This window comes from Euleptes europaea, chromosome 15 (genome assembly GCF_029931775.1).
Source record: "Euleptes europaea isolate rEulEur1 chromosome 15, rEulEur1.hap1, whole genome shotgun sequence".
In the NCBI taxonomy this organism is placed as follows: domain Eukaryota; kingdom Metazoa; phylum Chordata; class Lepidosauria; order Squamata; family Sphaerodactylidae; genus Euleptes; species Euleptes europaea.
The window spans coordinates 4,957,024-4,971,445 of record NC_079326.1 but is presented as its reverse complement, the minus strand read 5'-3'; the positions used below and the strand labels follow the sequence as shown (position 1 = coordinate 4,971,445).

General features: G+C 42.0%; 1 protein-coding gene across 1 annotated transcript in view; it reads right to left on the bottom strand.

Moving 5' to 3' along the window:
* Positions 1 to 11,306: 11,306 nt before the first annotated feature.
* Positions 11,307 to 14,422, bottom strand: part of PECR (peroxisomal trans-2-enoyl-CoA reductase) — a 41,382-nt gene continuing 38,266 nt past the window's right edge. The window contains exons 8-9 of the mRNA XM_056861624.1: positions 13,655 to 13,766; positions 11,307 to 11,406 (exon numbers count right to left, since the gene is read on the bottom strand). Of these exons, the coding sequence (XP_056717602.1) occupies positions 11,318 to 11,406; positions 13,655 to 13,766 (201 nt within the window). The 3' untranslated portion in view covers positions 11,307 to 11,317. The remainder of the gene's footprint in view (positions 11,407 to 13,654; positions 13,767 to 14,422) is intronic.

Here is a 14,422-nt window from a genome sequence, read left to right as displayed (position 1 = left end):
GATAATTAAAATCTTTATTTACTTTGTGTTTTTCATACCATAAATATGCATGCCATCCAAATCGTAAATTAAATCCTTCCAATTCAAGTAATCTGGGATTCTCTAATAGAATCCAGTTTTTTAGCTAAGCAAAACAAGATGCTTCATAATACATTCTCAGGTCTGGTAAACCCAGGCCCCTGTTTCTTTTAGAACATAAGAACATAAGAAAGGCCCTGCTGGATCAGACCAAGGCCCATCAAGTCCAGCAGTCTGTTCACACAGTGGCCAACCAGGTGCCTTTAGGAAGCCACAAACGACTGCAGCAGCACCATCCTGCCTGTGTTCTACCGCACCCAAAATAATAGGCATGCTCCTCTGATACTAGAGAGAATAGGTATGCAGCACGACTAGTATCCATTCTAACTAATAACCATTAATACCCGTCTCCTCCATGAATATGTCGACTCCCCTCTTAAAGCCCTCCAAGCCGGCAGCCATCACCACATCCTGGGGCAGGGAGTTCCACAATTTAACTATTCATTGTGTGAAAAAATACTTCCTTTTATCTGTTTTGAACCTCCAGCTTCAGCAGATGACCCCGTGTTCTAGTATTATGGGAGAGGGAGAAAAACATCTCCCTGTCCACTCTCTCCAAACCATGCATAATTTTATAGACCTCTATCATGTCTCCCCTTAGCCGCCTTCTTTCCAAGCTAAACAGCCCTAAGCGTACTAACCACTCCCCATAGGACAGTTGCTCTAGTCCCTTAATCATTTTGGTTGCTCTTTTCTGCACCTTCTCAAGCTCTGTAATATCCTTTTTTAGGTGTGACCAGAACTGTACACAGTATTCCAAGTGTGGTCTCACCATAGATTTGTACAAGGGCAGTATGATATCAGCGGTTTTATTCTCTATTCCTCGTCTAATTATGGCCAGCATGGAATTTGCCTTTTTTACAGCAGGCGCACACTGGGTTGACATCTTCATTGAGCTATCCACTACCACCCCAAGATCCCTTTCTTGGTCTGTCGCTGCTATCCTATGTCTTTCTTTTATCTTATATTTTTATCTTTTATTTTTCTAATTTGTTTTTCACCCATTCTAGTTTCTTCTAATAGTATTTTCTTTTGTGCCTCTTTCTGTTTAAAACATCTTGAGTTTTGCTGAATCAAAAGTCCTCTAAATACAGCTTTACCAGCATCCCATACCATCGTATCAGTTACTCCCTTGTCTACAATTTCAAGAAAATAATTTTGTATATCTAACTTTAATTTATCTACTGTCTTTTTATTTTTTAATAAATGTTCATTTATTGACCACGGTCTGTTTCTCCTATCTTAATTCTTACTGTAACAGCATTATGATCTGATAATACTCTAGGTAATATCTCCGGTTTATCTGAAACATACATTAACCCTTTAGAAAGCCATAACATGTCAATTCTCGAATAAGTAAGATGTCTAGATGAAAAATATGTATATTCACTTCTAGCCCCATTAGACAGTCTCCAAATATCAAACATTTCCCATTGGTCTGTAATATTATTAAAAATACCAGGAAGCTTACCCTCGCATTTTTCCTTTTTTTTTGTTGATCTATCCAACTTTGGTTCTATTACCCCATTGAAGTCCCCCATCCATATCATTTTGTCTGTAGCATATTCAGCTAATACTGATGCCAGATTATTATAAAATATTTTTTGATTCATGTTTGGCGCATAATACCCACCAACAATATTTTTTGATATTCAATTGTAATTTCTAACAACAGAATTCTACCCTCTTTATCTTTATGTATAATCTTTGGCTCCAATCCCAAAGGAACATACATAGCTATCCCATTAATTTTCTTTTTCTCATTACATGTTGTAAAAAGTTTTCCTAATTTTGGCTGTTCTATTTGTGAGATGTCCTTTGGTAAAATATGTGTTTCCTGTAAAAAAAAATATTAGCCTTAGCTTTTTGCAAATGATAAAATACCTTTCTCCTCTTATTGGGAGAATTTAACCCATTAACATGTTGGAATATGAGACTGCACATGGCAAGCAGATGTAAAAGATCTATGTGACAGCCAGGTGATTGGTGGTGTCACATGACAGCTCAATGACTGAGCAGAAAAACTGGCTTGTACTGGACTGAGCTAGATAGTCCTGGAGACAAGGCAGCCAACAGGTGATTGGCTGAGAGACTATGCCAGATATGTATATAGGTGTGTTATATATGTATTGGGTTGTGGGTTGTGGAGAGTTGATGACCAAGCGGAGCATTCTGTCACTGTGAATAAAAGAGCACTTTTGTACTACGTGCTGAGTCTTCTGTGCTTACTCGCCTGTAGAGCTGCAACGCTTTCTAACATACGCCAACAGGGTTATGGGCCCAGAACAGCTCAACTGCGCTACATCCTGGAGGTTCTGAGCAGAGGTACTATCTGTGGAACAAGGGCTGTAGTGAGCAGAAGGCGAGTGGATGTCTGAGGTTGAGTCAGACGGAGCAGAGGAGGTGCCCAGCAGGTCTGTCAGCAGCAGTGCGTCTGAGGCGGAGGAGGAGAGCGACACGGAGCAGGAGCAGCAGGGAGCGGGAGAAATTATGGCTCAAGCTGCAATGTCCTTGCTTGTGGAGAAGCTCACTTCTACCAACTACAATGTGTGGGCGTTACGAATGCAACACTACCTTAAAAGAGAGGCACTGTGGATTTATGTCTCCAACCCACCGGATCCTGAGACGCCGCAGGACGTGGTGAAAGATGAGAAGGCACTGGCAAGCATAGTGCTGAGCGTGGCTGACGACCAGCTTGTCCATGTGACGGGAGCTTTGAAAGCGAAAGCAGCCTGGAACTCATTATCACAGGTCTACGTCCAAAAAACAGCTGGCTCTTTGATAGCCATAACGAGACGTTTGTACAGAACTTTTCTTTTGCCGTCAGTTCCTGTGAGAAACCATATAAATGAACTGACTGAATGTTTCCAAATGCTGGAGCAGAGGGGGAAGACTCTACCGGAGGATGATAAAGTTTATATACTCCTGAGCTCTCTGTCTGAGCAGTATAACATGCTAATTACAGCTCTGGAGTCGGTTGAAATTGATAAACTAACTTTACAGTATGTTATTGGAAGAATTTTGGAACATGAAAAGAGATTGCTTGCAAGAAATCCTGAGAAGCCTGCCAAGCCGGAGGGAAACCTGCCAAGCCAGGAGACGCGGAGGTTTGCCGGCGGAGAAAGGAATGCGGAGCAGAGAAAGCCGGGTGATTTACAGCAGCACGTGGCTCTGAGGGTCAGACGTTGCTACATCTGCAAGGCTACAAATCACTTAAAGCGTGACTGCCCAGAAGCAAGGAAGAAAAGCCGAAGGGACCAGTCGTCACGTGAGTTTGTGAGCGGTCAGAAGGCATCATTGGTGCTGACTGAGCACAGTGACACAGCCGGTGTCTGGATTTTAGACTCTGGTGCGTCACAGACCATTTGCCGGCATCAGGAACTTTTAAAAGACACACGGGACTCAAGTTTGCCGCACGTAAGCCTCGCTGATGGAAGGAATTCTGAGGTGACACGTGAGGGGAGTGTGTGGTTCCCAGCTTTGAACTATACATTTAAAAAGGTGCTATGTGTCCCTGAACTAGAGAATAATTTGCTAAGTGTAAGTGCCCTTGACAGGGCTGGATATACTGTAACATTTACAGACAAGGCTTGTAAGATATCCAAAGGTGGGAAAGTGCTTCTTACAGGGAAAATGTGTAATAATGTGTATGTGGTAGAAAATAGGCATGTGGAGGCAAAGATGATAACTAATAAGAGCCCCCATGACAATTGCATACATCTGCTACATAGAAGGTTGGCTCATGCAAATTATGAGACCATAAAGAAAACGCTAGCCTTACTGGGGAAGGAAAAAGTTAAAGAGTGTGGGAACTACCTGGATTGTGAGGTATGCAAAAGTTCCAAATCTAAGGCTTACCCAGTGGCTAAGCATAGTGAGAGACTCTCAGACACTGCATTAAAGGTAGTGCATGCAGATGTAATAGGCCCCTATAGGGAGAGTCACTCAGGTAACCATTACGCGTTGATTCTGGTGGATGATTGCACCAGATTCTCCTGGGTGTATCCTTTGAAAAAGAAGTCACAGGTGTTTGAAACATTTAAGTATTGGGCCAAAAGAGTGCAGAAACAACTTAAATGTACCTTGGATTCTCTCCAAACAGATTTTGGGGGAGAATTCATGTCAAATGAGTTTAAGAAGTGGTTACAGGTGCAAGGTGTGAGGCACAGAGTTGCCAACGTGGCGGTGCCAGCAGAAAATGGTGTTGCTGAACGACATGGGGGAATGCTACAAACAAAAATGTATTCCATGTTGCAGGATGCAGGGTTGCCAATGACATACTGGGCAGAAGCAATAAAGGCCGCCTCCTATGTTTCCAACAGGATCTGGACCAGGTCCATACAAGACATACCTTATAGGGTTTTGTACCAGAGGGATCCTAGCTTAGGTTACCTCAGAGTGTTTGGTACAAAAGCCTGGGTTGATGTGCCAATATCCAAGAGAAGGAAAGGAGGAGCGAGAGCTAAAAAACTAACCTTCCTTGGGTATCAGTCTGGCATGAAATCATACAGGTTTGCTGATGAACATAATTCTCTCAGATACAGCAGAGCTGCGAATTTTTGTGAGGGTAATAACTGGGCCAGAATTCATGGACAGAAGGAGCCAAAAGAAATTGGGCTACCATTGACAGATCTCTCACAGGATGCAGATGGGGTGAAGCAGGAGGGGTCTCCTCAAAGGGCTTCATCGCCAAGGGCTGAAGAGGGGAGACAGATTCCTAGGGTGTCAAGCAGGAGCACTAAAGGAATTCCCCCGGAGAGGTATGGTTTTGAGACCACTGATGTAAATCATGTACAAGTCAAAGAACCAAAGAGCTTTCAGGAGGTAATGGCTTTGGAAAGCAGGGAAAAGGAGGCCTGGCTAGAAGCCATGCAAACTGAGTTTGATTCCCTGAAAGAGAATAAGGTATTCTCTGTAACAAAACTGCCAGCTCAAAGAAAAGCCATAGGGTGCAGATGGCTTTACAAAGTCAAACAGTGTCCAGAAGGGAAGATACTCCGTAAGGCCAGGCTTGTGGCTAAGGGTTATTCCCAAGTTGAAGGGCAAGACTTTGATGAATTATTTGCTCCCACTGTGAAGGCTGATACTATAAGAGCTGCATTGTGTAAAGCTGTCAGAGATAACATGTTAGTGCACCATTTTGATTTCACCACTGCATATCTGAATGCAACAATAAGTGAAGAAATATATATGGAGCAGATCCCTGGGTTTGAATGCAAGGGTAAACAAGGAGTATTAAAATTGCATAAGGCTCTGTATGGATTAAAGCAGAGTGCACGTGCATGGTCCCAATGCATTAGTGAAGCATTGGCAAATCTTGGGTTTAAGCAAGGTGTTGCTGATCCTTGTATGTTTACCAAATGTGTAAAGGGCTCTGACTGTGTTGTATTTTTATATGTTGATGATCTTTGTTTGTTGTGTCATACAAAAGAACAACTAAACTGGTTTAAGGAGGCAACTGGAAAACTGTTTAAAATGAAGCATCTTGGTGACATTCAAAATTATCTGGGGGTAGAAATTACCAGGAACCCAGAAGGATATTTTGAATTGTGCCAGGAGAAAAAGATTGAACAGCTCCTAGAAAAATTTAAAATGACAGAGGCCAAAAGCACTGAGACTCCCATGACAACAGGGTATGTGAAAGAGGTGGATGATAAGGTATTCCATGATAAAAATCAATACCAATCGTTGGTGGGTTCATTGTTATATCTGTCATGTTGGACAAGACCGGACATTTGTATGGCAGTACATTTGCTTTGCCAGAAATGTGCATGTCCATACATGAAAGACTGGAATGCAGCAAAAAGGGTGCTGCGATACTTAAAAGGCTCAGCTTCAGCCAGGTTGTGTTTAAAGGCTGATGCAGAGGAAACAATCACAGTGTATAGTGACTCCAGTTGGGGGGAAAGAGAAGAAGGAAAGTCTACCACTGGGTACGTGTTATTTCTACATGGGGCACTGGTTATGTGGAAGTCTTTAAAACAGACTCATGTAGCTACCAGCACATGTGAGGCAGAATATTCTGCATTAAGCGACAGTGAGATTCAGCTGGAATGGCTGTGTCAACTGGCTAAAGACCTAAATCTTGAATATGAAATGCCTGTAAGTGTTTACTGTGATAATACTGCAGCACAGCAATTGGCTGGATATCAAGGTATAAGAACAAGAAGTAAACACATCACAATAAGATACCAGAATGTCAGGGAAGCGGTAAACAATGGTTTAATGGTTCTGAAACATTGTGCTTCAAATGTAAATATTGCTGACGTTTTCACCAAATGTTTGTCTACTGAAAAGTTTGAACTGTTTAGAAGCAAATTGGGGCTTGCAATGTCAGTCTAGGAGGAGTGTTGGAATATGAGACTGCACATGGCAAGCAGATGTAAAAGATCTATGTGACAGCCAGGTGATTGGTGGTGTCACATGACAGCTCAATGACTGAGCAGAAAAACTGGCTTGTACTGGACTGAGCTAGATAGTCCTGGAGACAAGGCAGCCAACAGGTGATTGGCTGAGAGACTATGCCAGATATGTATATAGGTGTGTTATATATGTATTGGGTTGTGGGTTGTGGAGAGTTGATGACCAAGCGGAGCATTCTGTCACTGTGAATAAAAGAGCACTTTTGTACTACGTGCTGAGTCTTCTGTGCTTACTCGCCTGTAGAGCTGCAACGCTTTCTAACATACGCCAACATAACATTCCAAGAAAATATTTGCAGCATATTAAATTTCAATTTTCCCATTAATATTTCTCCCCATTTTTTAATCAAATCACTTTTTAAACCCACCCCCTTCCCCCCTTATATTCCTTTTAGTCCTGTTATAACAATTCAGCCATCTTCAACGTCTAGTGGAGAGTCTTCCTCTGGTGTTTCTTCTGGTGGTACTCCTCCACTTGCTTCATCTGCTTTGGCCTGGTAAATCCTTTGATGATAGTTGACTTGGTTTAAGAAGATCCTTGTCGTATCTTCTTAAAAATTGTTCAGCTTTGAGAGTGTCTGTAAACTTGGATCTTTTGGCCTTGAAAAAAAAAAGAGATGCCTTGTGGGTATTCCCATCTATGTTGAATGCCTTTCCACAATCTCTGAAAAATCTTTCCTTTTCCTAAGCAGTCTGACAGGAATTTCTTTCATTATTCTCAAAGGAATGCCCTCTATTGTAAGTTGATTTTTGTAATGTTGGTTCAAAATAAGATCCCAATGACTTCTAGAAAAATGTTGAATCAAACAATCTCTTGGGTCATTGTTTTTACTTGCAAAAGCTGAGTTGACCCTATATGCAGTTATTATAATTCCTCCGATGACTTCTTCCTCCTCCTGCAGAAACTCTGCCAGGTGTATCTTTAAAAAACCTTTTAGGTCTTTTTTTCCAACTTTTTCTTTGAGACCGCGTATACGAATAAAACTCTCTTTAACTTTAAGCTCCAACATGGCAATATGTTCTTCTCTTTTTTCTTCTCTCTCTTGAGTTGATTCCACTGAAAGCTCCAGAGAATCCACTTTTTATTTCTTTGTTGTCTTGTGAATATTTTTGCAACTTACTTTCAACCTTATCTTGTCTTACAGTTAGAGAGGTGACCGAATCTTTTAAGGCAGAGATGGCAACTGTATTTTGGCTCAATTCCCCCTTAATAGCTGTAACCTCTTGAAGGGTTTTTGTCATCATCTCATGAAGAGAGTTTATAGTGTCCTCCATTTTTGGCTTAGGTCCCATCCTGGTTGTGACAGATGTTGTTGTTGAGGGTGCTGAAGTCGCTGGTGTTAAATTTATGTTGGAGACTGATGCTCTCCGTAATTGTTGAGTAGTCTCCTTAAGGATCTCTTTAGGGTGCTTTTCTTTCTTTATCCCCCATTAGATCTGGATTGGCTATAATTTGTAATCCACAAAAAGAGGAGGGTGAATTATAACAGTTCAGTTACTCAGCATCTGAATTGGCTTCTATTTGTAATCCACAAAGAGAGGGGTGGTGCTTATACCAGTTCAGTGAATCAACATGGGATTTTACTGAAAAACCTGGAATTTATTAGTTGTTTTGTAATCCAGACTTTAGAGAATAATTCAGAGTAGTTGCCTTCTTTTGTGTCTATATCATGCCAACATTATTCCACTCTACAAAACTGTTTGAATAATTTCGGTTGTTGGCTCTGCTGGATTTTAAACTGCGCAACAGCTGGCAAAAAACCAAGTTTCACTTCAGATCTTGTTAGTAGAGTTATAGTATGGAAAAAATAGTTTTTTTATTTCCCAAAAGTAACTTCTAGACACCTCAATTATGCAAATTAATGGGTTTCATGAAAAAATTGTACTTGCTTCTTTTAATTGGGGAAGATTCTGTCGCTCGTCCCGGCTGCCAAAAGGGAAAGTAATGGTGCCCGCTTTGCAGTTGCGATCCGTCCGAGCTCTCTGTGCCGATTCCTCGGCAAAGGAAGCTTCAAGGATGGTGCGCTTGCCTGCGCCGTTTCTGCACCCCCTCTTACATCAAGGGGTGCCGCTCATTTTTTGGGGGGCAGTTCTTTTAGCCCCCCCAGCAGCCCATAGCCGGCGTACTCTCTTCATTTGATTTAATTTTGTCACTGTACAATTGAACTTTTAAATTGACTCATGTACATCAATGTATATACTATTTTGAAAGTATCATTTGATTTTATGTAACCTATAGTGGATATGTTTCAATAATACCACTACAGTTACAAATTATTGTTTCTGCATTTTATGCTTCTGTCCTTGTCTACTAACCACCTGGAGGTTGGCAACCACAGGGGAGGCCACGCAGAGAAGGCCTGGAGGGCACCCCCGCTCCCCCCACCCTCCCAGGCGGGAGGGCAGCCAGCTGTGGGCCCTGAGCAAACGAGTCGCCAGGGGGGTGCAGCTGGCAGCCGATCTGCAGGGAAGGAAGGGAGGAAGGAAGGAAAACAGGTACCTATCCACAAAAAACCTGCGCTCACTGCGCCCCTGTAAAAAACTCAGTGAAAAATACGTGGGACCTTTCCCAATTTCACGGCTCATCAATGACGTCACGGTGGAACTCAGTCTCCCTAAGTCCCTCAGGGGAATCCATCCAGTATTCCATGTCAGTCTTTTGAAACAACATGTACCCGCTCCTGAGTGGCATCCCAAGTCTCCTACCGAGATCCCAGTGTTGGTGGGGTGGGGGAGAACATTTTGAAGTGTCAAAGATTCTCGATTCTCGCATTCGGAGGGGTCGCTCTACTATCTAGTGCTTTGGAAACATTTAGGTCCGGGCCATGACGAATAGGTGGCCGAGCACAACGTAGCGGCTCCCCGATTAGTTTGTCAGTTCCACGAAGCCTACCCCCACAAGGCTCGGCCGGCTGCGGATAGCGAGGGGGGCCCCTGGGGGGGCAGAATGTCAGGCCTTTGCTGGTTCAGGCCTGGCTCCATGTCAAGCGACCTTCGTTCACATGCCTGTAGCTACTGTGTATACTTCCCTTCCTTCAGCTGCCTAATTGTTTTGTCTACGCTTCATGATAATTCTTATCTTGGGCTTACCTCATTGTGTTTTCCTCTAGTAGCTAAAGTGCTTTTAAGCTAGAGCTTTCCCTATTGTGGTTATTAGCAGCCTTCCTCTGTTTCTATACAGACAGTTCTTATATTTACCTTTTTGCTCCTAATAAAGTATACTGCTTCAGGATCACCTGCATGAGCGTGTTTGCTTTTGGGATGCTACAGGTAAACACCTGATTCTGACAAAGAGGAAGAAAAGAGAGAAAGGTCTCTCCCACACACACACACCGGCCCCGCGCAACCAGGACCCAGGCTCCCCGCCTCCCCCAACACACACACGGCAGCACACGCAGCCCCTCACGACCGGGCCCAGCCTCCACGCCCTCCCACCTCCCCACCCTGAGTTCACAAAAGGCCCTCCAAGCCCGATCGGCTCCCGCGTGCATGTTCCACCGCTGGGAGCCGCCGGCCTCGAGAGGGGCTTACAGTGTGCAGCTTTACAGGGGGCAGCCTTGGGGGAAGCGTCCCTCCCCTTCCCCCCTCCTCTCGCCCACCAACAGTTGACAAGAGGAGGTCCAAAGGACACCGCAGCGCCCCCGCAAGCCGTGGCCCCAGGAACACCCTTGGGGAGGGCCGCACTGTGCTGCGCCTCCGCGGCTGGGCCCTGGAGCTCCCGAGGGCCACTGAAAATGTCCTCGGGGGCGCATATGGCCCCTGGGCCGGACGTTCCCCATCCCTGTTGTAGAGAAATAGGCCATTTATTTAGAGACACAAACTCCCACAATTTAAGAACAGATGCTAAAAAGAAGCTTAGTAATAATTTCACCTTGAATACAAGATGAGAATAACTTGTTAAGTAGAGCTTAAATTAAAATGGTTTCAGTGTAGCTAGTCCCTGTGCTATTTACAATTATTAACTATGACCAACCTGTTCATGGTACAGCGATATACGCTGAGTTTGATCCAAATGCATCTTCTGCCCATAGAACATTTATAGAGCAGAAGGGGTTCTTCCCCCCTACACACTCCAATTCTCCCATCTCACTCAGCTGCTCCCGCTCCCCGTCACACCCCATACTAGCCCTGAGGTCCCCATCTTCCAGGAGCAGCATTTCAGGGAGCACAATGGGCTATAACTGGAAGAGGGAGGTAGAAAAGATCCATTCTATGGATTGCAGGTCTCCCAGTAAGTTGGATTCTAGGACTTCTTTTCATCAAGTTTTCATCCAACCTTGAAAGACTTCCATTGTGTGAAGTTTTTCTCTGGTGAAAGAAGACTTATGGAGCAATCCTGAGCAGGTGTACTCAAAAGTAAGTCCCATGTTATTCAATTGGGCCTACTCCCAGGAAAGTGTCCTTAGGATTGCAGCCTCAGTGGATGACACTTATAGGATCCAACAGTGGAAGAAAATCACAGGCTCCAACCCATTGTCTTTAGCACTGGCACACATGGTAATCAATACAAAATAGATCAGATCATGACTGTAGAATTTTGATTGGCCTCATTCACTTCAGTGCCTTGCTCCTACATAGACAGATGTAGTACAATCAAGTTGCAAGAAGATAGGTCCATAGGAAGCCATACTGACTTGATATTTTAGTTTTTCTTCCCTACCTAAAGTACACCGCATATGTAGACAAATAGTTGTTTCCAGGTTGGATCAAAATCAATTAAAAAAATCAAAACAATCAGATTTTTAAAATTTAAATCAGGCTTTTTATTTAAATTGGATTTTTTAAAAATAAAATGTGTTTTAATAAAATGTGTAATTTTACAGTTTTGATAAAGATTTTCCAGAAAGGATCCTTGTGAGTGCTTTAGAATTATCTCCCTCTGGAGCAGGCGGCCATCTGTTATGATCTGTGAGAAAGGATAAAATAAAATTCAGTTTCTTTGGAAAGCAAGCTATTTCATTCCTGTCCCAGCTAAGAAGCTTTTTCATACAACAGAGAAAGCAAACACTTTCTTTGAGGCAAGGCTAAATAAAAATCTGCATCAGATTTTTTTCTGATGCAAAAACATATTCTGTGGTGAAAATTTTGGCTCCTTTAACATTTCCACTGTTTTTCAAGGCAGTCTAAAAATTTAATAGAAATGACCAGAATTACATACATTTGTTTATTACGGTCAAAGACCAGCTTGCACACACACACAAAAAATATCATAAGTAATTAAAAACAAAATGTCTGAAATTTGCTCAATGAAACGTAAATTTAGTTACATCAACCCTTGGTAAAATAGTATGTTTAATATGAAAAGTCATTATAACAGCTTCTTCTGCCTTATAGCGCATGCCTTGGCACAGAATCTCGCAGCCTGAAAGTTAATATCTTTAACAGAATCATCTAATAATAAAGTAGTATAGCTAACTCTGTCTCTATCTGGGAAGCTAGACAAAATTGGATCAATGAGTGTTTTACGTATGTCTTGATAAAATGGGCAGTGTAACAGAACATGTTCAACTGTTACCTCCATTCCAGACTGACATGGACAGAGGCGGAATTCGTAAGGAAGACAGGCATATCTCCCATCAAGAAGAGCAGATGGAAGGGCATTAAAACGGGCTAAAGTGAAGGCTCTCTGATATTTAGGGTGATCTAAGGCATAAAGATAATTTGGGGGAACCAAAAATCTAATACGGTTCTCCACTACTCGGATTGAGTGAGCCCTTGATCTATCATCTTGAAGGGCAATGTCCCAAAGCCTCTGTTTGGCTGTTATTTTTGCTCCTTGATATCCAAGATTTAATAGGGTTGTACTTGATAAACCTAAACGTTAGAGTTTGTCCTCAATTAACTTCTCCTGAAAATGGATTAAATTATCTGCAAAGATTAGGGGAGTTAAACCAGATGAGGTGAGCTTCAACTTTAACCAATAAGAAATGGCATGGTACCAAGCACGTGTTTCTAATGTTACCATCCTGGCTTCCAATCTAATCAGTGAGTTTGAAATACATTGTGGGACTCTGAATAGGGATCTGAGGAACTTAGAGTGGACTACTTCTAATTTGTAAATACCAGAATTTGGAATAGGCTCAAAGATTGGTGTTATGAAGAGGAATGAAACAACTGCAGGGATAGCCAGGAAAGCTGGGCAGAGCACAGAAGCTCAAGTCAATAACTTCTGGCATTCTAAGATATCAGTGAATACTAATAAACGCTTTCAAATGTCTCAAGAATTAAGGTGCTGCAGTAAAGACACATAACGGCTGTGGCATCTCAGTCTTCTGTCTGCATCAGCAATTTTTGTTGCTGTGTCTGCCTTGCTGTTTGCACAAAGGATATGCAGCATGTGTCCCACAATACATTAACACTTGCACATCACTTCCTCATTTAGCAGGTATGAGCTCTTGCATAACTAGCATCAATAATGTAAGTTAATTGCCTATATTGCACCCATGCCCCCTATAGTGCAATCTTAAAGTTATACCTTCTATGCCTACTGATTTCAATAGTGTTAGAAGGGAGTAACGTGGCCTAAGATTCACTGGTAGACATCTTATTATTTTCATCTTGCAGCAGCAGCTAAAAACCTGGCTGGTTTAACGTTCTCACATATAATCTTAAAATTTATTGGAAGGTTAAAGGCATACGTGTGCAAATTTAGCATTTACTAGGAAAAATGCAAACAAGCTGGAACTTCTCAAAAGAGCAATACAGAAAATGCAAGATCATTTTTTGGCCAGCAAGCCTTCAAAGTAAAATGAAAAGCAAATAAGAGTGTTGGAGCAGACACAACCTTGGAGACGGACTTGTTATTGTGGCATGAGCTCATCAGTTGTGTTGGACGTGGCAAGATCTTTCCCATGACAATTTATTGTACAATTAATCCTTTTGTTTTTTAGGTAGCTGTCCAAGCAGTCTTGGGTCTGTGCAGTCATTTTCAAATTTCTTCCCTCACAACCGTGAAAATAATGTTTCCAAGAAAGAGAAGCAAAAACTGACTCCCAGGAGCCAAATCCTGAACCAGTCTTCATATTGTACTTTGCCTAAAGCCACTTTTTTAAAATTCTGGCTTCTCGTCGTATCTCTCTAACTCTTTACTAAGATACCTTGTGTATTTTCACAGCAAGTATAAAAGCATTTTAAAAAATGAGTGTTTTTTTTACCTGCAACTTCCCATTGGCATGAGTATAAACTCTGTCCACCATCAACCTTCACAGTTTCCCCAGTTATATAGGAGGCACCCGGAGAGAGCAGGAAACATACCAAGGAAGACACCTTACAAAGAATCAAGACTTACTATGAAAATGATGGGGGATCCATCCCTTCTACACCACTCTAGCTATAAATGCTCCTTAGATGAGCCACCATTAGCACTCACTACAGAGCCATCCTCACCAATATTCTGTGGTGGAACAAATAGTAAACTGAAGACAAGGTATTTAATCCAAATAAAAAATTCTCTCTTGGCATTGTACTGCCTACAAATGCTAATTAAGAGTTTATATACTTTTCTGGTTGGGAACTCCACAGTGCTAACCACCATCATGAATCATCTCTATAACATAACAATTCTAACTGCTACAAGTATGGAAAGATAGCACTACATAGTTAAGAAGAACATTCCTCTTGTAGACTTGTTCAACTATATGATCACAGCAGCGAGATTAGTACTGGCAACAACTTGGAAACAAGAAAAAACTCCAGAATTGGAAAAATGGCAAGATAAAATATCAGAATATGCAGTGATGGCAAAGCTATCCAATTTGGTGAATGGTAGAACAATGGAAGAATTTCAGAAGAAACTGGTGTTTTATTTTGATTATATAAAGTAGAAACCATAACTTAGTAAAGAAGGGTGGAGGCATATTAATAAACGAATAACAATATAAAGGCAGTAGATTTATCATGTATATGAAATAGTTTAGAGCAGC